Raw genomic sequence first — 24,424 nt, 5'->3', positions numbered from 1 at the left:
GCCAACCGGTCCACAGAGGACGCAGTCTCTACAACACTCAACCTCGCACTATTGCATCTCGATCGCAAGAATACCTATGCCGCAGATCTCACAACCTCACTCTCAATGTGGAAAAAACGAAGGGAATGGTGAGTGATTTCAGGAGGGTTGGAAAACAACATCACACTCCGCTGCATATTGATGGAGCTGCTGTCTACGACCAACACCACAGCAGTGATCAAAAGAGCTCAGCAGCGGCTCCACCCCCTCCGGAGACTAAGGAAAGCAGGTCTCCCTACTGCTCATCTAAGGACCTTCTACAGGGGCACCATTGAAAGCATACTGACCTACGGCATCACTTCCTGGTGTGGGAGCTGCAAGGCTCACGAACAATATCAACTCCACAGGATAGTGAAGACAGCCAGCAGGATCATTGGTGCCCCACTCCCTTTCCTGTTGGAGATATACAAGAAACGGAGCATCAGTAGAGCCATCTCCATCATCCAGGACCCCTATCATCCATCACACCACATCTTCTCTATTCTGCCATCTGGGAAGAGCTACAGGAGCATCAGCTGCAAAACCAGCAGGATGCTCCACAGCTTCTTCCCACAGGCAATAAGACTGATGAATGGACTTTGTCCCCTCCCCAAATATTGTTCACAAACACATTCAACCTCGTCCATACTTTGGCACTAGGTACCTGTCTAGGCACCTGTCAAAGTAAAGCCACTTTTGGTCGGAATGTCTGTTTTTATTCTATTGTAAATTTTAGGCCTATTTTTTTGTTTTTAGACATGGTAATTTTAATTTGTTTTTAAAGCCCTTTGTATTTATCCTTTTTTAAAAAAAAATTAACTACACTGAATGGAAACTGATCGAGTAACGTTTTTTCGTTTCCTCTGTGTATGCAAGTACTCAGTGAAAATGATATTAAATAAATACTGAATACTGAATACTGAATACTACCCTCATCGATCACCTTCATCACCTCCTCAAAATACTCAATCATGTTAGTAAGATATGACCTGCTGTACAGAAAGCCACGCTAATAAATAGACCATTTCCCTTATCCATAGGAGTAAACCCTATCCCAAATAATCCTGTTCAACAGCTTCCATAACACTGATGTGATGCGCACTGGCCTATAATTCCCTGGATTGTATTTACTTCCCTTCTGAAAAAAAGAAAGAACGTTAGCTACTCTCCATTCTTGCTTGTGTCTAGAGAAAACGCAAAGATGTTTGCCAAGGCTCATGCAATCTCCTCTCTCGTCTCTCATTTACCTGGGATAGGTCCCTTCACTTCCTGGGGATATATCCACCTTAATGCTCTTCAAGAGCCCCAAAAACATCCTTCTCCTTAATCTCAAATTGCCCTTACATATTAGTGTACTCCACACTAATCACACTGTCCTCCATGTCCTCCTCGGTGAAAACACATGCTAAGTACTTGTTTAGCACCTCGCCTACATCCCCTGACACCAAGTACAAATTCTCTCCTTTATCTATGAGTGGTCCTATGTTCTACCTCGTTGCCCTCTTGTTTTTAATGTAAGTATGAAAAGATTTGGGATTTTTTTAAATCCGACTCACCAAATCCATTTTGTGCCCCCTTTTGACACTTCTAATTGCCTGCTTCAGTTCTTTCCTCTTTTCTCTATATTCCTAAAAGCCCCCCATCCTCTTAAACCTTGCCTGTACTTCTTTTTTCTTTTGACCAAATTTAATAACCTCTTTGGTCATCCCAGGTCTCCTTACTTATCCCACCCTATCCCCTCCTCCTTACTGGAACATGCCAGTCCTGAAATTCGATCAATTGGCCTTCAAATGACCCTCACATGTATCAGATGTGGAATTGCCAAGTAACAACTACTCCTCATGTATCCTCCTGATCTCCTGCCTAACAACATTGTAATACTTTCCCACAGCCTTCTCTCTATTCAAAATGATCCTAAAACTTTTGGGTTGTGATCGCTATCCCCAAAATGCTCTTTCACTGTAACATCAGTCTCCTGGCCAAGCTCATTACCCAACTCAAGGTCCAATACAGATACAAAATGTTATAGTAACTCTCCGGGACAGACAGCATCTCTGGAGAAAAAGAATAGGTGATGGTTCGGATCACCATCCTTCTTCAGAGCCGAAATGTCACCTATTACTTTTCTCCAGCGATGCTGTCTGCTCCCCTGAGTTACTCCAATTTTTTGTGTCTGTCTTCAGTGTAAACCAGCAACTGCAGTTCCTTCCTGCACACAAGGTTGAGTATATTCCACTCTCGGGTTGGACTATCCACAAATTATTTCTGGAAACCCTTTTGGAAACACCACAGAAATTCTGCCCAGTCTACAAAGCCTTTGGCACTAAGCAGGTTCCAGTCAATATTGTGCAAGTTAAAGTCACCTCCGAAGACAATCATGAATAGTTTAGTTTAGAGATACAGCATGGAAACAGACTTTTTGGCCCATCGAGTCTGCGCTGACCAACAATCACCCATAAACTAGTTCTATGTTATCCCAGTTTTGTCTGCTACACACTTGGGTCAATTTACAGAGGCCAATTAACCTACAAACCTGTACGTCTTTGGAATGTGGGAGGAAACCCACGTGGTCACAGGGAGAACGTACAAACTCTGTTGAGACAGCACCCATAGTCAGAATCGAACCTGGGTTTCTGGTGCTGTAAGGCAGCAACTATACTACTGCGCTGCACTCACTACTTATAATTTGCAGCTCTCCAAGTCCACACCGACCATCGATTACCCGTTCACACTAGCTCCATGTTATTCCACTTCCGCATCCACTCCCTACACAAGGGGTAATTTACAGAGGCCAATCAACCCACGAACCGACATATCTTTGGTATGTGGGAGGAAACCAGAGCACCCAGAGGAAATCCACGTGGTCTCAGCAAAATCGTGCAAACTTCATACAGACAGCAAGAATACAGTCAGGATCGAACCCGAATCTTTGGTGCAATGTGCTTTGACATTTGTTTGGTAATCTATCCACATATCTTATCCTTTATCCCTTTCTTGCTAATGGGGGACATAGCGCGATTCCATTAGAGTGCTTGCACTTTTCTCATTTTTAAGTTCTACCCATATCACCTCAGTGGATGAACCCTCAAGTATGTCCCCTCTGAATACAGTTGTGACAGTCTCCCTGATTAATAGCGCAACTCCTCCACCTATTTTCCTTCCCTCTCCATCATGTCTTAAACATTTAAATGCCGGAACACTGAACTGCCAGTCATGTCCCTCTCACAATGTACATAAAAATACTGGAGAAACTCAGCGGGTGCAGCAGCATCTATGGAGCGAAGGAAATGGTTGACATTTCGGGCCGAAACCCTTCTTCAGACTGATGGGGGGTGGGGGGGGGGAGAAGGAAGGAAAAAGGGTGGAGGAGGAGCCCGAGGGCGGGGGGATGGGAGGAGACAGCTCGAGGGTTAAGGAAGGGGAGGAGACAGCAAGGGGTAGCAAAATTGGGAGAATTCAATGTTCATGCCATCCGGACGCAAGCAACCCAGGTGGAATATGAGGTGCTGTTCCTCCAATTTCCGGTGTTGCTCACTCTGGCGATGGAGGAGACCCAGGACAGAGAGGTCGGATTGGGAATGGGAGGGGGAGTTGAAGTGCTGAGCCACCGGGAGTTCAGGTCGGTTATTGCAGACTGAGTGGAGGGAAGGGAAGAATTGACAAGGGAGTTGTGGAGGGAGCGGTCTTTGCGGAAGGCAGACATGGGGGGAGATGGGAAGATGTGGCGAGTGGTGGGGTCACGTTGGAGGTGGCGGAAATGGCGGAGGATTATTTGTTGTATTTTCCGGCTGGTGGGGTGAAAGGTGAGGACTAGGGGGACTTTGCCCTTGTTGCGAGTGCGGGGATGGGGAGAGAGAGCAGTGTTGCGGGGTATGGAAGAGACCCTGGTGTGAGCCTCATGTATGGTGGAGGAGGGGAATCCCCGTTCCCTGAAGAGCGAGGACATTTCCGATGCCCTGGTGTGGAACGTCTCATCCTGGGAACAGATGTGGCGTAGGCAGAGGAATTGGGAGTAGGGGATGGAGTCTTTACAGGGGGCAGGGTGGGAAGACGTGTAGTCCAGATAGCCATGTGAGTCAGTTGGTTTGTAGTGTATGTTGGTCAGAAGTCTGTCCCCTGCGATGGAGATGGTGAGGTCAAGGAATGGTAGGGAAGTGTCGGAAATGGTCCAGGTGTATTGGAGTGCCGGATGGAAGTTGGTGGTGAAGTGGATGAAGTCAGTCAGCTGTGTGTGGGTGTAGGAGGTGGCCCCAAAGCAGTCGTCAATGTAACGAAGGTCGGGGATGGGGCCCTGGTACGTATTGAACAAGGATTGTTCGACGTACCCGACAAAGAGGCAGGCGTAGCTGGGGCCCATGCGTGTGCCCATAGCTACGCCTTGTGTTTGGAGGAAATGGGAGGAGTCAAACGTAAAGTTGTTGAGGGTGAGGACCAACTCCGCTAGGCGGAGGAGAGTGTCATTGGCTGGCTACAGGTTGCTCCTCTGGTCGAGGAAGAACCGGAGGGCTTTGAGGCCACTCTCACAACCACGTTTCTGCAGTGGCCACAACATCAGAATCCCAAGCACTGATCCAGGCTCCAAGTTCATCTGCAAAACAATACCTTTGCATTGAAATAAGCATACTTCTGCCCATTACCTTCACCATATTCCTTCACCTCTCTCTGCCTGTCCTCCCTTTCAGGCTGACAGATCCTAACCTCTATCTTCCCATCACTCTACCAATTTCTGACCTACTACTCTGTTTCCCATTCTCCTCCCTTTCTAGTTTAAACCCTCGTAACACTTGTAAGGTATTGGTCTCCCTCCAGTTCAGATGCAACCCGTCCGTCCCTCTTGTACAGGTCATCTCTGCTCGAGAAGAGATCCCAATGGTCTAAAAATCTGAATCCCTGCCCTTGCACCAACTCCTGCGCCACGCAATCATCTGTTCTATTTTCCTATTCTTATCATGTGTTACCGCTGCTGTCCTGATTTACGCTTCATGTGGACAGACAGATAACAATGTTTTTTTTCTGATATCCAGTTACATGATGCAACCAGATAGTTCACAGACCTCATTCAAATATTTGTTCTGGTTTCCTAATGTCCTCCACTTTTTGGAATTGTAAAAATTATGAAATTGCCGAGTTTTAGAAACAAATTCAAGGCTGTCTTGCGATAACTGTTTTCAAACTATAAAATTGGTTTAAATCATTCTGTAATGACAGAGTAGCATGTGGCACCGGGAGTAATCCAGAGATTACTAAACCTCAGAGTCCTGCTTTTTAATAGTAAGATTAAGTGAGAACTTACCAGTTTGAAGTTTGCTCTTTATTTTATGAGGAGTTACGTGAGAGACTACGTGAAGAAGGCCCGTCCAGGCGCACATACGTCAATCTTCAAAGCAGCGGTGTGAAATCACAGATGATAGATACCGAAGGATAATAGTAAGCTACGTGATACCAACTTAACTTACCTTTGATCTTGATTAGGGTGGGAGTGGAGGGCACGTAGTCCCTCAACGTAACTCCTCATAAAATAAAGATCAAACTTCAAACTGGTAAGTTCTCGTTTAATCTTACTATTTTACTTCGGAGTCACATGAGTGACTACGTGAAGGTTTTAAAGCTTCTGTGATTTCAGGCCGTAGATTCAATTCTGGCGTATCACTGCATTTGATTGACTCTATGAGTGAAAGACAGTCAATAACACACAACCATAACATTTATGTAATCAGTTAATGGTTTATTTATCATAAACATTTTGTGTCCCCTTTTAATCACTGGGAACATTTAATACTGAATCCAAAACAGTACCACCAAATAGACTAGGGTCTGCAATCTCTTTGTGGTAATACTTGTAAAACATCCGTTCGTTTGCCCATCCTGCGACCGTGAGGATATGGTCTATTGGAACGTCCAAATCCTTGGCCGCCGATGTTGCCGCCGCCCTGGTGGAATGAGATTTAAATTTGTCAGTATCAATTCCTGCATCCAATAGCACCTGCTTCAGCCATCTGGAAATGGTTTGTGTTGACACTTTTTTGTGTGTTTTTTTATGGCTGATAAATAATGCGGGTTCTACACCTCTAAAGTGCTTGGTGGCCTCAATGTAGTGTTTCAAATGTGTCACTACACAAAGTCTTGGATCTGTAGGATATGCTGTAATGACCAATTTACACCCCGTGACTCCTAGTCTGCTCTGTTTTAGCAAGTCATAGACATAGAATGTAATTTCCTCTGTTGTCATTCCCATTCTGTCTATACGTAATTTGTGTAATGTCTGTAACTCTTTGTGCTGAAGCTAATGCCATTAACATGCCTACTTTCATGGTAATTTTGTCTAAAGACAAATTTGAGATGGGACTCCAATCCCGAAGTAACATGAGTACATCCCTCACATTCCAGATTTCCGTATATCTCGGTCTGGGAAGTTTAGCATTAAAGATACCCTTCATGTATCTACAAACCAAGGGGTGTGACCCTAGAACCTGTTGTTCAGATGCTCTCCATAAATATGCAGAGCGGGCACTCCTTGCAGTGTTGATCGCATTATAACTTAAATTTACATCAAAATGTAATGTTGACAAAAATTCTACAACATCTGAAGTGTCTGCAGTGTGGTATGAAATGTTTTGTCTTGCACAAAACTCCTCCCATTTCTTAATGTGAGAAACATACTGCTTCTGGGCACTATCCCTCCAGGATCATGCAATTACATCCATAGTGCAATTTGATAGTCTTCTTCCGACATAAAGCCTTTTTAGAATCTGCAAATCAACAAATCATTACGATCATGCAAAGGATGAAAATCACCAGTTACAGGGTGCAAAAGTAGGTTTTCTTGTCTTGAGATATGCATTAGAGGTTCTGTCACCATTTTTAACACTAGTGGATACCATGGTTATGTGGGCCAATCTGGGACAACCAATAATCCTGAAGCATTATCTTGTTTGATCTTTTGTAGACATCTACTGATAAGACAAAAGGGAGGAAATGCATATAAAAACATTCCACCCCAATTTAGCGAGAATGCCTACCCCTGTTGCCCCTGGGCCTGGTTCCCATGAAACATATTGAGGTAACTGATGGTTCAGTCTGGATGCAAACAAGTCAATTTCTGGTTTTCCAAATTTTTGAACAATGATATGGAAAATGTCACGATTTAACATCCATTCTGTATTGTCATTAAATTTTCGTGACCTACTGTCTGCAATTATATTGAATTTACCTGGGAGGTAAATTGCAGAAAGCCAAATGTTTCTCGTAATGCACCAGTGCCAGATCATGTTTGCCAATCTGTCACATGCTTCTGACTTGATTCCACCCATATGATTGACATATGCTACTGCCGTGGTGTTGTCAATCCGAGCCTGCAGATGCAAATTTTGCATCTTAGCGCAAAGAGCTTTAAGCCCATGAAATGTACTTAATAATTCAAGATAGTTAATGCCATGTGCCTCGAGCAAAGGTTCTTCCTGCGCACTCCATCTACCTCCACAGCTTGAGATGGTATCAGCAAGATTGCGGCGCTGCCTTAGCAGCTGCGGTTCGCCTGCAGTCCGTCTGTTTTTTTTCTTTTTTTTGTTGTTCTTTTGTCCTGTTTCAGTTAATTTTTGGTTTATTAGGTTGTGTATGTGTGTGTGGGGGGGGGGGGACATGTTTTTGGGCTCTTCCTTCGGGGGGATGCGACTTCTCTTGTCGTATCCCCCGTCTCCGTCTCCGCCTGCGCCGAGGCAGCAGGGGCAGCGTTCCAGCGGCAGCGGTCCGACTCCGGAGCTGTGGTGTTCCGACAGCAGAGGCGACGCGGCCTTGGAGCTGGGGCAGCGACAACAGCTGCGTCCGCTGGACTGGGGGGCCACAGCTTCGGCAACTTCGACCACCCTGGGCCGCGGAGTTGAACCGGCCCGTTCGCGGAGCTCGGATTCAGCCGCGGGACTGACATTACTTACCATCGCCCGGCGGGGTCATAACATCTGAAGCCTGGATCGCCTCGGCGCAGAGGGAGAATAAGAAGGAAAAGGGAAGAGATAAAGACTTAAGATTTTTGCCTTCCATCACAGTGAGGAGGTGCCTGGTGAACTCACTGTGGTGGATGTTAATTTGTGTTTATTGTGTGTTTTTGTCATTTTTACTATATGTAGGACTGCAAGGCAACAACATTTCGTTCAGACCGCAAGGTCTGAATGACAATAAAGGCTAATTGACTTGACTTGACTTGACTTGAGCAGCTCCCCAACCTAGTGCGCTTGCATCAGTTTGTAGAATGATAGCTGGTGATTCAACCAGAATTTTTCTGTAAGAATAATGAACATTCTTAATCCACCATTGTATATCATCAATTGCTGTTTTTGGCAGTTGCATGGGTCTATCAAAATGCCCGGAATGTCTTTTTAATGCTTGGACCTTTGCTCGCTGCAGTTGTTGGTAATGCAGTGGACCAAACTGAACAGCTGGAAAAGAAGCAAATAGTTTGCCAAGTAGGCTTGCCACTTGCCTAATTGATGGTTTTTGACCTGAAATTAGTTTGTTACAACCTTCAATTAACTGCAGCTTTTTGTCCTTTGGTAAGGTCACTGTCATGTGCTCTGAATTAATAGTGAACCCAAAGTAATCAATTGTTTTATTAGGTGACAGTCTAGATTTATCTGGATGGATAAGAAAGCCCAGATTTTGAAATGTTTGTTTGACTTCTAAAACTAATGCTTTTGTTGTGGCTTCAGTGTCTCCCACAATTAAAATGTCATCCAAATAAGCCATTACCAAATGGCCCTGGGCTCTTAACAATGCTAAAATTGGTTTTAGCAATTTTGTAAACAATCTAGGGGCTGAGGTTAACCCATAAGCAATGCTTTGAATTGCCACAATTGACTCATCCAGATAAATTTCAAATATGTACGGTCATTCACATGCACGGCCACAGAGTAATATGCATCTTGGAGATCTATGCTTGCCATATAGCATTCTGTTGAAATTAGATGCAAAGCATTAGTAAATGTCTCCATTTTGAAATGTTTATACCGTACAAAAGGGCTGAGACTTGTTAAGGCCCTTGTTGCGAGTGCGGGGATGGGGTGAGAAAGCAGTGTTGCGGGATATGGAAGAGACCCTGGTGTTAGCCTCATGTATGGTGGAGGAGGGGAATCCCCGTTCCCTGAAGAGCGAGGACATTTCCGATACCCTGGTGTGGAACGTCTCATCCTGGGAACACATGCGGCGTAGGCAGAGGAATTGGGAGTAGGGGATGGAGTCTTTACAGGGGGCAGGGTGGGAAGACTTCTGACCGACATACACTACAAACCAACTGACTCACATGGCTATCTGGACTACACGTCTCCCCACCCTGCCCCCAGTAAAGACTCCATCCCCTACTCCCAATTCCTCTGCCTACGCCGCATCTGTTCCCAGGATGAGACGTTCCACACCAGGGCATCGCTAATGTCCTCGCTCTTCAGGGAACGGGGATTCCCCTCCTCCACCATACATGAGCTCGCACCAGGGTCTCTTCCATACCCCGCAACACTGCCCCATCCCCGCACTCGCAACAAGGGCAGAGTCCCCCTAGTCCTCACCTTTCACCCCACCAGCCGGAAAATACAACACATAATCCTCCGCCATTTCCGCCACCTCCAACGTGACCCCACCACTCGCCACATCTTCCCATCTCCCCCCATGTCTGCCTTCTGCAAAGACCGCTCCCTCCGCAACTCCCTTGTCAATACTTCCCTTCCCTTCCGTACCACCCCCTCCCCAGGCACTTTCCGTTGCAACCGCAAGAAATGCAACACCTGTCCCTTCACCTCCCCCCTCGACTCCATTCAAGGACCCAAGCAGTCGTTCCAGGTGCGACAAAGGTTCACCTGTATCTCCTCCAACCTCATCTACTGCATCCGCTGCTCTAGATGTCAGCTGATTTACATCGGTGAGACTAAGCGGAGGTTGGGCGATCGTTTCGCCGAACACCTCCGCTCAGTCCGCAATAACCTACCTGAACTCCCGGTGGCTCAGCACTTCAACTCCCCCTCCCATTCCCAATCCGACCTCTCTGTCCTGGGTCTCCTCCATTGCCAGAGTGAGCAACACCGGAAATTGGAGGAACAGCACCTCATATTCCGCCTGGGTTGCTTGCGTCCGGTTGGCATGAACATTGAATTCTCCCAATTTTGCTAGCCCTTGCTGTCTCCTCCCCTTCCTTAACCCTCGAGCTGTCTCCTCCCATCCCCCCGCCCTCGGGCTCCTCCTCCTCCCTTTTTCCTTCCTTCTCCCCCCCCCCCCCCCCCCAACCCCCATCAGTCTGAAGAAGGGTTTTGGCCTGAAACGCCACCTATTTCCTTCGCTTTATAGATGCTGCTGCACCTGCTGAGTTTCTCCAGCATTTTTGTGTACCTTCGGTATGGATATTGCCTTTGAACTGTTCTGCCAAACATTGGTGGTTTTATCATACCCATGGTTTTTGCTTCTTCATTTAAGACTTTCAGATTTTTGGCAAGATCTTCTCCAAAGAGTAAGTTCAGCAATTGTATATTCGATGGTTTACAGAGCCCTGCAAACTTAGGATGTATGTTAGGTCTTATCGCACTTTTACGAATACAGTTTATTTCAAAGTGTGCATTACACATCATCCCCATAACATCCTGTTGTGACGTTGTCACATTTCCTTCTTCCAGGTCTCTGGCAAATGTCGTAATGCTTGACCCCATTAATCTTAGCACCCGCTGTAACATAATTTCTTGTGCGCGTACTGCGGTGCCCAAATAACCCCATATTTCACTGTTTAGTGCTGGGACTGCTAGCAGGGCACAATTCTGTGGGATTTCGTATTTGTTCACAATCTCATCCATCGTTGGTTCTTCCAAATGATGGGAAAGCAGGTAATTTATACTTTCTGCTATATTTCCTGGCAGAGGTTGTCCCTTGTGTCTGGGACTAAAGAATTTTTGGGCCAGGCCTGGTACTTTGCGTTGTATTATTGGGCTCTGGTCCTCATATGATTCATTGTCAAAATCTTCTGGATATTCCTCCTCATAATGGGGTTCACCTGGCATTTCTTCTTCAGGTATTTCATGCGCTGGCTCTCTGATAGGCCTACGCTTAGTCAACCCTTTTTGGGTATCACAGGCTCTTCCATAGAATCATATTCTGGCAGCCCTTTTTTTGATGCTGCCAGAATTTTTCTCCCGTTTTAGAAGTTGCTGGTTTTTCTTCGCCGACTTTTTCGTCAGGCGCCCGCGACTCTCAGACATTCTGTCCTCTTGAGTTCTTACTGCGGCGCGCTTTTCCTTACTTCTCCCACTTTTCTCCATAATAAGACTTGCCTGTGTTTCTACATGCAGTCTCCACTGAAGAAAAGCAGCCTGAAAGTGAAAGTAAAAGCACTTACCTTCAGGTTTTTCTTTCACTCACCGCTTAGCGGGCTCTGCACCTCCTACCGCGGTCGCAGTCACTATGCGTCTGACGATATGACGCATGTGCGCCTGGACGGGCCTTCTTCACTAAGTCACTCACGTGACGCCGAAGTCAAATCTGTAGCATAACTCCATATATTCACCCTGTAGATTTCATCCCTTTTCCTACCTATGTTATTTATGTCAACATGTACAACGACTTCTGGTTGCTTGCCCTTCCCTTTGAGAATGTTATGCAACAAAGACAACCTGGACCCTGGCACCATTTTCATTTTGGCAATGTATTTTGAGCAACATTTTGTTAGGAGTTTTAAGTTCTTTGAAGTCCCATGGGATCTTACCCTCATCCAAAATACATGTTTTGAAAAGTCTTAGAGCAAGGATTAAACCATCAAATTTCTGGCTCCAATGGAGGTTGCTGCCATTTTACAACCTTGATTTGGCAATAAATATTAATATCGCATTCTATTTTCCAGAAGATGACCTGAAAGTAATGAAAGCTTTACAAGCCACAACCAAAACGCAAGGTCTGACTATAAAAAATAAGGACATCCATTCATCATTCTGTTAGTGAAGTTGCTTAGAACTCAATATGAATTATTTTAAACAATTTTGTAGTTTTAAAACAGTTATCGCAAGACAGCCTTGAATTTGTTTCTAAAGCTCAGCAATTTCATAATTTTTACAATTCCAAAATTCCATTAGGAAACCAGAACAAATATTTGAAAGGTCTGTGAACTAACCGGTTGCATCATGTTGCTGGAAATCAGAAAAAAAATATTGTTATCTGTCTTCCCACATGAAGGTTAAATCAGAACAGCAGTGGTCAGCACTGAAAGGTAGTTTTATTGGGAGAATGCTTAATTAACTAGAAGTTTTAACGTACTTAATTGCAAATGCAATTGGATTTCCTCATTAACTGAAACATTTTTATTACAGAATCCCAAATATGTGCCATATTGATATATGATCTTTTGTGTGCTGTTATTGCTGCTGAAGTTAATGAAAGTTAATCTTGTCGATTAGTTGTGGTTTTATCTTCATTTTGTTTTGAGCCTGCACTACTCATTAATGACCAGGGATTGGGGAATGCAGATAAATACCTGAGCCCAGAAATTTACCTTCATGTTAAAATATTCCTGTGTGCAGATAACATATGTATCATGAGCATCGATATATTTAGATTGTGTACTTGTAAAATTTGCCTTGCTTTTATTTAAGCAATTACAGTTTGATGATTTGTCTTGCACTTAGATTTATCACAGGAAGCTATGACCGAACCTGTAAACTATGGGACACACTATCAGGAGAAGAGCTCCACACACTTGAGGGACATAGAAATGTGGTCTATGCCATTGCATTCAACAATCCTTTTGGGTGAGATCAGTAATTCTTTGCTGGTATCTGATACTTCTCAATAAACATGCGCCTATAATGTTCTAATCTAGTCTTTAACAATAACTGGTGATTTTAAAAATGCACAATTTAATTGCACCCCAAATATATATTATGCATGTATTCAACCAACAGATGCCAGCAATCAACACTATAAAATAGTCCATTATAAAGGATGAAGTTTCTGAGTACTTAGAAGCATACGACAAAATAGGCTGGCCAGCAAGGTTTTATGAAAGGGAGGTCTTGCCTGATGGACCTGTTGGAATTATTTGAGGAAGTAAATAGCAGGATAGACAAAGAAGAGTCAGTGTGTGTGGTTTTCCTGGATTTTCAGAAGGCCTTTGATGAAGTACATTACGTGAGGATGCTAAAGAAGATGAGAGCCCATGATATCAGTCAATGGAAGTGTCTTGAGAGCACTCAGTGTTACAGTTGAAGTGCTGAAGGTACTATCGTGTATGAAGATGGACAAATCTCCAGGGCCTGATCAGATATATCCGAGGACATTGTGGGAAACTAGAGAGGAAATTGCGGTAGACCTGGTTGAAATTTACGAGTCGTCTTTAAATACAGGAGATGTGCCGGAAGACTGGAGGGTAGCAAATATTGTGCCTCTATTCAAGAAGGGCTGCAGAGAAAATTCTGGGAACTATAGGCAAGTGATCTTAACATCTGTAGTTGGAAAGTTAATGGAGAGTATTCTGAGGGATAGGGATATACAGGCATTTAGATAGACAAGGTTAGTTAGCATGGGTTTGTAAGTGGGAGGTTGTGTCTCACAAATCTTGAGTTTTTTGAAGATGTGACCAAAAAGGTCGATGAGGGCAGTGCTGTAGATGTTATATAAATGGACTTCAGCAAAGCATTCAACAATCTTCCACATGATAGGCTGCTCTGGAGGGTTAGATCGCATGGGATCCAAGGAGAGATAGCTGAATGGATAGAAAATTGGCTTCATGGAAGGAAGCAGACGGTGATGGTGAAAGGTTGCTTCTCGGACTGGAGGCCTGTGATTAGTGGTGTGCCACACAGTTCGATGCTGTGCCCGGTACTGTTTGTCATCTATATCAATGGTTTGGATGAGAACATACATGACAAGATTAGCAAGCTTGCAGATGATACAAGAGTGGGTGGTTTTGCTGATAGTGAAAATGGTTGTGAAAAATTGCAGCAGGATCTTAATCGATTGGCCAGGTGGGATGAGGAATGGAATTGAATCCAGAGAAAAATGTGGTGTTGCATTTTGGGAAGTCATACATGGGCAAGACCTACACAGTGAATGGTAAGGTTCTGGGGAGTGTTGTAGAGCAGAGGGATCTAGGAGTGCAGGTGCATGGTTCCTTGAAAGTGGAGTCACAGGTAGATAGGGTGGTCAAAAAAATGTTTGGCACTTTGGCCTTTATCAGTCAGAGTATTGAGTATAGAAGAATCAGACCCAGATTCTGAAGAAGGGGCTCGACGTGAAACGTCACCCATTCCTTCTCTCCTGAGATGCTGCCAGTTCCGCTGATTTACTCCACCATTTTGTGTCTATATTGAGTATAGTTGGGAGGCCATGTTGCAGTTGTACAAGATGTTGGCGAGGCCACATTTCGAATATTGTGTTCAATTCTGGGCACCATGTTATAGGAAAGATGTTGTCAAGCTGGAAAGGGTACAGAGAAGATCTATAAGGATGTTGCCACAACTGGAGGGCCATCTGGAGAGGTTGAGTAGGCTGAGACTATGTTCCTTGAAGTGCAGGAGGATGAGGGATGATCTTATAGAGGTGTATAAAATCATGAGAGGAATAGATTGGGTAGATGCATAGTCTCTTGCCCAAAGTAGGTGAATCGAGAACAAGAAGACATAGGTTTAAGGTGAAGGGGAAAACATTTAAAAGGGGTAACATCTGAGGGGTAACCTTTTCACACAAAAGGTGGTGGGTGTATGGAACAAGCTGTCAGAAGAGGTATCCCAAAATTTAAGAAACAGTTAGATAGGTCCATGGATAGGACAGGTTTGGCTGGATATGGACCAAACACAGGCAGGTGGGACCTGTGTAGCTTGGATATGTTGGTCGGTTTGGGCAAGTTGGGCCGAAAGGCCTGTTTCCGCACTGTATGACTCTATCAGAGGGAAGATACTAGCATGGATAGCAGGTTGGCTGGATGGCAGAAGGCAAAGAGAGGCAATAAAGGTGGCTTTTTCTTGTTGGCTGCCAGTGACTAGTGGTGTTCCGCAGGGGCCGTTACTCTTCACAGGTATAACAATGATTTTGATGAGAGAATTGAAAGCTTTGCGGCCAATTTTGCAGATGATAGGAAAATATGTGGAGGGGCAGGTAGTGTTGAGACAGCAGGGACTCTGCAGATGGTCTTAGATAAGTTGAGAGGGTGGGTTGAGAAGTGACAGATGGAATACAGCGGAGCAAAGTGTGGAGTCATGCATTTTGGTAGTAGGCATAAAGGCATATGTAAATTATTGTCTAAATGGGGAGAGAATTCAGAAATCAGAGGTGCAAAGGGACTTGAGAGTGCTGGTGCAGGATTCCGAAAAAGTTAATTTACAAGTCGAATTGGTGGTAAGGAAGGCAAATGCAATACTAGCATTTATTTCAAGAGGGATAAAATACTTGGGATGTAATTCTGTGGCTTTATAAGGCACTGGTCAGACTGTATTGCAAGTATTGTGAGCAGTTTTTGGCCCCATATCTGAGGAAGGAAGTACTGGCATTGAAGAGAGTCCAGAGGGAGGTTATGTGAATCATCCCAGAAATGATTTAGTTAACATATGATGAGCGTTTGAAGGCACTGGGCCTGCACTCGCTGAGGTTTTGAAGGATAAGGAATGACCTCATTGAAACTCACTGATTAGTGAAAGCCGACATAGAGTGAATGAGGAGAGGATGTTTCTACTAGTGGGAGAGTCTAGGACCAGTCAAAATAAAAGGACGCACCTATAGAAAGGAGATGATGGGGATTTCTTTAGTCAGAGGGTGGTGAATTTGTGGAATTCATTGCCACAGAAAGCTGTGGCGGCTGTCATTGGATATTTTTAAGGCAGTGATTGACAGATTCTTGATTCGTGTCGGGGGTTATGGAGCAAAGACAGGAGAATGGGGTTGAGAGGGAAAAATAGATCAGCCATCATTGAATGGCAGAGTGGACTTAATAGGATGAATGACTTAATTTTGCTCCTAGTAACTCTGAACTTCTGAACATGAATATTAATGGTTTTACTTGAAAAATGCTTTGGGATTATTGTTCAGTTTGATATTTAGTACTTCCTCAAAGAATATCTCATAATTATGATTGTTAACATTTGTACAAAACTGCCAATTGTGTTAATGCAGAGTGGCCATCACAGGAATTACATTTGAATGCATTCTGTGTTTTTTTTTAAATATTTTATTTTATTAGAATTAAGTACTATCATATAGAAACATAGAAACATAGAAATTAGGTGCAGGAGTAGGCCATTCGGCCCTTCGAGCCTGCACCGCCATTCAATATGATCATGGCTGATCATCCAACTCAGTATCCCGTACCTGCCTTCTCTCCATACCCCCTGATCCCCTTAGCACACAAGGGCCACATCTAACTCCCTCTTAAATATAGCCAATGAACTGGCCTCAACTACCCTCTGTGGCAGAGAGTTCCAGAGATTCACCACTCTCTGCGTGAAAAAAGTTCTTCTCATCTTGGTTTTAAAGGATTTCCCCCTTATCCTTAAGCTGTGACCCCTTGTCCTGGACTTCCCTAACATCGGGAACAATCTTCCTGCATCTAGCCTGTCCAACCCCTTAAGAATTTTGTAAGTTTCTATAAGATCCCCTCTCAATCTCCTAAATTCTAGAGAGTATAAACCAAGTCTATCCAGTCTTTCCTCAGAAGACAGTCCTGACATCCCAGGAATCAGTCTGGTGAACCGTCTCTGCACTCCCTCTTTGGCAATAATGTCCTTCCTCAGATTTGGTGACCAAAACTGTACGCAATACTCCAGGTGTGGTCTCACCAAGACCCTGTACAACTGCAGTAGAACCTCCCAGCTCCTATACTCAAATCCTTTTGCTATGAAAGCTAACATACCATTCGCTTTCTTCACTGCCTGCTGCACCTGCATGCCTACTTTCAATGACTGGTGTACCATGACACCCAGGTTTCGCTGCATCTCCCCTTTTCCTAGTCGGCCACCATTTAGATAAGTCTGCTTTCCTGTTTTTGCCACCAAAATGGATAACCTCACATTTATCCACATTATACTGCATCTGCTAAACATTTGCCCACTCACCCAGCCTATCCAAGTCACCTTACAGTCTCCTAGCATCCTCCTCACAGCTAACACTGCCCCCCCAGCTTAGTGTCATCCGCAAACTTGGAGATATTGCTTTCAATTCCCTCATCCAGATCATTAATATATATTGTAAATAGCTGGGGTCCCAGCACTGAGCCTTGCGGTACCCCACTAGTCACTGCCTGCCATTGTGAAAAGGACCCGTTTACTCATACTCTTTGCTTCCTGTTTGCCAGCCAGTTCTCTATCCACATCAATACTGAACCCCCAATGCCGTGTACTTTAAGTTTGTATACTAATCTCTTATGTGGGACCTTGTCGAAAGCCTTCTAGAAGTCCAGATACACCACATCCACTGGTTCTCCCCTATCCACGCTACTAGTTACATCCTCGAAAAATTCTATAAGATTCGTCAGACATGATTTACCTTTCGTAAATCCATGCCGACTTTGTCCAATGATTTCACCACTTTCCAAATGTGCTGCTATCCCATCTTTAATAACTGACTGTAGCAGTTTCCCCACTACCGATGTTAGACTAACTGGTCTGTAATTCCCTGTTTTCTCTCTCCCTCCCTTCTTAAAAAGTGGGGTTACGTTTGCTACCCGCCAATCCTCAGGAACTACTCCAGAATCTAAAGAGAGAATCTAAAGAAACAAAGGAGTGTGTTATAGTTGTGTTTTGGGATAGACATTTATCACAAATGGGGGATATATTTGGATAAAATTTGTTCAATCTTGTTTTTGAATAATATAATCTATGTAAAATTTTAAATTGAATTAGATTATGTCTTACATTAATCGAACATTTGTGAATATATATCAAGTACTTTTCCCATGTAACCTTCATAGTTTTTATCATTAGTTCCCGTTCCCACTAAGTACCTCTGTCGATGGTAGGTTTATATTTAGAATACTATTATATTAATATGATATTAATTTTTGTGAGAGCTTCATTATTCATTGCTTTTCCAATAATTCAGGAGTTATTTTTTGATATCCTTGTATATATTTTTTCATGAAATTGCAAATCTGAAGATATTTAAAATATTGGTTGTTTTTCTGTTTAAATTTTAATTGTAACTAGACCAAGTGCAGACCCGTTGGGTCTGTTCCCCCAACGTGCGGTTGTGGGGGGGGGGAGGCGGCATGCAGCGTCACACACACTAACTACCCCCCCCCCCCCACACTCATGCTAATTACCCCCCTTGATATTATATTAAAATTATTAATTTGCTCCTTTTACCCCATTTACACCCTATCTACTGACGCATAGCCCCCAACGTGCAGTCACATCTAGGGAGGGGGGGGGGGGGCGGGGGTAGAGAGTGAGGGCAGAGAGAGAAGGGGCAGAGACAGTGAGAGAGCAGAGAGAGAGAGAGACAGAGAGAGACAGAGACACAGAGAGAGGGGAATGAGGGAGAGGGGGGTGGCGAGGAGGAGAAGAGGGAGGGTGGGTGAGGGGGGAAAGGTGGAGGAGGAGGGGAGGAGAGAGAGGGTGAGAGTGAGTGGGAGAGAGAGGGGGGGGTGCTGAGAGGGGGGTGAGGGGGAGAGGTGAGGGTAGGGGGTGTGGAGGGGAGGGGGTTTTAGGGGAGGGGGGGTGGGGGAGGGGAGGAGGGCAGAGAGAGTTGGGGGGGGAGAGGGGGGAGGAGAGGGGGAGGAGGGGGGAGGAGAGGAGCGAGGGGGAGAGGGGGGGAGGGAGGAGGGAGGGGGAGAGAGGGGGAAGGGAGGAGAGAGGGGAAAGAGGGGGGAAAGAGGGGGAGAGAGAGGGTGTGCTGAGAGGGGGAGGGGGAGAGGTGGGGAGCAAGGAAGGCGGAGGGAGGGTGGAGGGAAGGGGGTAGGGGTGTGTGGGGGGGGGGGGGGGTTTAGGGGAGGAATGGTGGGGGAGGGGGATGGAGGGGAGGGGGGGAGAAAAAGAGGGAGAGAGGGAGGGGGGGGGGGGAGAGGAAAGTGGGGGAGAGGAGAGGAGAGGGGGAGAGAGAGAGGGAGGGAGAGAGGGGGGAGGAGAGGGGGGGAGAGAGGAGAGGGGGGGAGAGGAGAGGGGGAGGAGGAGAGGGGTGGGGGGAGGAGAGGGGGGGGGGGAGAGGAGAAGGCGGGGAGGAGAGGGGGGGGGGGGGGGGGGGGGGAGAACCTAAAAAACATTTTAGAACCAAAAAAGACACATTCTGCAAGCATTGTAGAACCAAAAGAGACACTTTTTGCAAACATTTTAGAACCAATAGACACATTCTGCAAGCGTTTTAGAACCACTAAGGGCACTTGCACGTTTGAGTAGACATGTGTTCACTGTTATTCACAGCTCAGAGAAACGTGACCCTCTGCCTTCCTCCATCTTGAAGAGACTATGAGACACCACTTCTTGGTTTTATAGTCCCTCCCCCCTGCCGCCAGCAGGGGCAGCAGAGAGAATGAGAAATTTTGTAAAAACATTAATATCTCTGTCATTTTTCATCGACGGGAAAAATCCTCAGCACACATACGGCGTAGGGGGGCTCTGAGCAAGGTGGCCATAAATGACGGCCGTAGGTGGCGGCGTTCTCTCGGAAATTGCAGCACAGATGGCCAATACCGGTCAAGAACAGACTTTTAGCAATATAGATTGTTGGAATGATAGTAGGTTTCCCATTTCGTACATATCCCCGATCCTTCTAATTCAGAGACTTTCCCATTGGTTATATGTTTTATCAATAAGAGATGGTTTAAATAAAGGGTTATTCACTATTGGCATTAACAATGATAAATTTCTTAATTTTAAAGATAATTTTATTTGTTTCCAAATTCTTGTTGTACCATAAATAATTGGGTTCTTCTTATATATTGTGTTTTTCATTTTTTTCGGGGAGAAGAGGATCATTCCTATATTACAAGGATGACAATCCTCTTTCTCCATTTTTATCCATTCTGTCTGTTGGGTAGAACTATTCAGCCAATAAATTATATTCTTAATATGCACTGCCCAGTAATAATACATAACATTCAGAAGTGAAAGTCCCCCGACCTCTTTTGGTTTACATAAGTGTTTTTTTGTAATTCTATGTGATCTATAGTCCCAAATAAAATTAGTAATATTAGAGTCTAATTTGTTTTTAAAGTATTTTGGTATATATACCGGTATAGACTGAAATAGGTATAGTAATTGTGGTAGGAAAATCATTTTTATTGCATTTATTCTACCTAATAATGATAAAGGAAGTGTTTTCCAAAATTTAATCAGCGTATTAAGTTTATTTAATAAAGGTATAAAATTAGCGTTGAATAATGCTTTATATTTTCTAGTAATCTGAATACCCAAGTATTTAAATTTTTCTGTTGCGATTTTAAAGGGGAACTTCAGTAAGTGTGTAGGTTCTTGAGGTTTTAATGTCATGATTTCACTTTTATTCCAGTTTATTCTATATCCAAAAAAAGACCCAGATTCCTCTATTAGATTTAATAAATTTGGTATGCTCGTTTGTGACTTTGTAATATATAAAAGTATATTGTCTGCATATAATGACATTTTATTCTTTGAGTCCCTAGTATTATAGCCCTATTCTGTGTTTGTGCATCACAAATTAGCATAACATAATTTCAGGCTTTATGTATCAATTCTTCTTATCCTTCATTGTTCAACAATCTCCATTTCCTCAGCATCCGGGTGGATTTGAGAAAAAATAAAATTAATGTGTATAACTTTATATGCAACTAATTTCCCTGGATTGTCCAACATTGATTGTGAAAAGGCAGTAACTAAACCGTATGCTTGATCTTTTTAGACTTACTGAAGTGTGACAAATATCCAAGCCACTTTGCAGTTTTAAGTACCATCTGTAAATAATGAATAATTATCCTGTGTTATCTTCAGCAGCACTGCTCAGTGATGCGTTTAAAAATCTCCTATGTGACCTTTTCTTCCTGAATGGATTACACAAAAAAAAAACAGCAGTTGAAATGTGTAGAGGAATAGAATCCGCCATTATGGCATCTCTAAAGCCTCATAATTACTTTGAAAATCTGGTTATTATGAGGAAAGGAATTATACATATAATTTATCCTCCTTTTCTAACTTTGCAACCTTAACAATTATGCAATAAGTGGTTATTATTGTCATGACATTTGGAATAGTATGTGAAATTGCATGTACAAACAATATGCTACTGCTTCAACTTAAATGTCCTGTAAGTGATTTCTTTCATACGGGAATGAGCAAATTATTCTTCATATTTTCGACCATAACTTTGAACTGAGAAAAGCTCCTGGCAAGCGGTTTAGTTGGCCAGGGCTACAGATTGCAATGAAGAACATTTTACAGATGTTTATGTTCGATGTCTTTTGTTATACTTAAAGCATGTGTTTATTTGTTTTAGAGACAAAATTGCAACCGGCTCATTTGATAAAACCTGTAAATTATGGAGCTCTGAAACAGGCAAATGTTACCATACCTTTCGAGGACATACTGCGGAGATTGTAAGTTAATAAGCTTTGTAGATTTAAATGAATATATTTCTGCAAATAATTATTTTCCCCCAATAAGTGCATTTTGCGATGGTTATATGGAATTCACTGACTTGAGTTTATTTGCACAAGAGAATTGCATTAATAACATAATATTATGCCATTATTGCCATTTTATCTTTCGGTGCTTTTAGACCGTGGGCCGAGGTGCTTTTTCATTTCATTTTGTGACCTAAATCACATATCTACCTATATTTATAACATATTGTGTAGGAAATATTATAGAAATCATACCTTAAACTCGTCAAGAACAAAACCCTCACATATTTTTTAAAATATGAGGAAAACCTCCAATTTTCCGACTAGTAATTATCCAATCAAAGCACGTTTGACATTGAGTCGGACGCCAATTGACCAATCACGTGCTTTGTTTCATGCTAGCTAGGCAGCGAGCACACTGGGATCATGGCTGCTTCCTAATAAGATCACAACGATAGCAAGGTTTCGAAGGAAGAAAGGTAATGCTAACCACTTGCTGATCATTTTGTTTTACAACTGATTTGTCTTTGCAAAGTTATGCTGTTGTGAATTGTGAAATAAAAATGATAAATAAAAATGTAGAGCTAGGGTTAGTGTCAGGGTCAGGGTTATGGTTAGGGATAGGATCAGGGTCAGGGTTAGGGTCAGTGTCAATGTTAGGCATTTTCCTCTCAATGGAAGAGGGTTAGGGTTAGGACAGAGGTCGGCCAGATCATGCCCGTAACCTGAAAACATCCAGCCCTTTGGGGTATTTGTGAATATGACTGCGCTATGGGGGTGCTGCAGGCGGCCTTGAGCCGAGCTAAACAGCAGCATGGAAGAGAGGGGGTCAGTCAGTTGGTCCAGCTTTCGGCCGGCTAGTGGGTGCTGTGAGGGGTCGGTTGGAATGTCGGCCGGCCGTTGGGTGCTGTGAGGGGGTGGTCGAGCTGTCAGCGGTGTTGCAGTGAGCAAGCGGGCAGACTGACGGAGCCGGCGCTATGGGGGTGCTGAAGGTGGCCCGGGCGGCGTGCAGGGCAGTGCTGCTCCCCACCATGTTGACATTTGGTGTAATCGTGGCGTCAGGTGGGCTGATGCTAATGATCCAGAAGGGGATGAAAGAATGCTGGAGCAACTGAACGGGTGAGGCAGCATCTATGGAGCGAAGGAACTAGGCAACGTTTTGGCTCAAAACCCTTCTTCAGACTGATGTGAGGGTGGGGGGCGGAAGAAAAAAGGATAAGGTGGAGCTAGTGGGCTGAGGGAGAGCTGAGAATGGGAGGAGAAAGTAGGGACTACCTGAAATTAGAGAAGTCAATGTTCATACCGCTGGGGTGCAAACTTGCCAAAAGCGAAATATGAGGTGCTGCTCCTCCAATGGTGGTCCTCACTCTGGCTACAATAACCAACCTGATCTCCCGGTGGTTCAGCACTTCAACTCCTCCTCCCATTCTGAATCCGACCTTTCTGTCCTGGGCCTCATCCATTACCAGAGTGAGGACCACCGTAAATCAGAGAGCAGCCCGAGTCCACTGTGGCAGTCTCATATTCAATGTTCCCACATACAGCTATATATTATTGAGCACAAGAGGGCGCTGATACCCTTTCCAATTAGCTTAATTAATTAGTGTGCAACTTTTTGCACTGACGAGTTATAAGTTCCTTAACAATGATGTTTTATCTAAATGTACCTAATTTGAAGTAGTTAGCAGAGATGGATCACAAAAATTATAATCTAGAGCCCTTTTGACACCTCGGCCCACGGCCTATTTAGTTTGCTGATAACCTATTCACAAGTGGATATGCATTGTGAGCCTAAAGCATCTCTAATGTTCATGGATATTTGCTAATTTATCATTAGATGTCAGCATTCTTGTTTTCTTTATGTCTAGTATTGTTTGTATATCACTTCTACTGCAATGCATATGATATAATACTATTTTCCTTTGAATACCATTGATACTTTGTGAAAATCACAACCGGGCCTTTTAAGGATTACTAGACTAAGTGGGACCCATTGGGTCCCAGTCACATGGGAGGCCTGGTCCCCCAACACAACTGATTTCCCCAACGCAATATTCCACCACTCACCTGTTACCGCAGCGCAACCCATTCTCCCAACGCAATATTCCACCACTGATCCATAGCCCCTAACTGCGCATGCGCAGCTCATTTCCCCTCATCCTCGAGCACTTCCTCCCCTCCCCTTCATGTGTGGGAGGGGGAGGGAAGTGGGGTGTGTGGCGAGGGTAGGGGTTGTGGGGGAGGGGGTTTATGAGGAAGGGCGGGTTGTTGGGGGGGTGGGGTTGTGGGGGGGGGGGTGGGTTGTGGGGTGGTAGGGAGCCTGTGGGGGGTGGGGGGGGGTTGTCGGGGCAGGGGGATTGTGTGTGGCGGACTGGGTGGGCGAATGGGGGCAGGGGAGGTTGTGGTGGCACGGGGAAGTTGTGGGGGTGGGCGAAGTGTGTGGGGGGGTGTGTGGGGGGGGGGTGTGTGGGGGGGGGGGGGATGGGTTGGGTGTGGGGCGGGGGTGGGTGGGGGTGGAGGGTGTGTTGTATGCGGGCGGGGGAGGGGGGTGTGTGTGGGCAGGGGGACATGGGGGGTGGGGGTGGGGTGTGTAGGCAGGGGGCTTGTGGGGGGAGAGTGCTGTGTGGCGGGGGGAGTGAGCTCGGAGAAAAGACGGGGGAAGAGCCATGGGGGAGAGGGGGGGCATCACAGGGGAGGAGCCAGCGAGAGGGGTAGTAGCTGGAATTGGCGGTGCGATGAGGACTCACAGTAGCAATGTTACAAAATTTTGAGATTTAAAAAATCAAGTCTGCAATTTATCCCATCAGATAAAGCATAACAATAAGTTTAATTTGACACCTAATTCACTTTCATATCTCAAGTAATAAAAAAGTTATG

The 24,424-nt window shown here is 44.5% G+C and overlaps 1 protein-coding gene across 2 annotated transcripts in view; it reads left to right on the top strand.

Annotated features, from left to right (window-relative positions):
* Positions 1 to 24,424, top strand: part of daw1 (dynein assembly factor with WDR repeat domains 1) — a 67,501-nt gene that overhangs the window by 12,301 nt on the left and 30,776 nt on the right. For both annotated transcript variants that reach the window (XM_055645561.1, XM_055645560.1), the window contains exons 5-6: positions 12,657 to 12,779; positions 21,421 to 21,520. In XM_055645561.1, the coding sequence (XP_055501536.1) occupies positions 12,657 to 12,779; positions 21,421 to 21,520 (223 nt within the window). The remainder of the gene's footprint in view (positions 1 to 12,656; positions 12,780 to 21,420; positions 21,521 to 24,424) is intronic.

This window comes from Leucoraja erinacea, chromosome 14 (genome assembly GCF_028641065.1).
Source record: "Leucoraja erinacea ecotype New England chromosome 14, Leri_hhj_1, whole genome shotgun sequence".
NCBI classification, from domain to species: Eukaryota; Metazoa; Chordata; class Chondrichthyes; order Rajiformes; family Rajidae; genus Leucoraja; species Leucoraja erinaceus.
The sequence above is the reverse complement of the archived record's forward strand: the minus strand, read 5'-3'. Positions and strand labels throughout refer to the sequence as shown.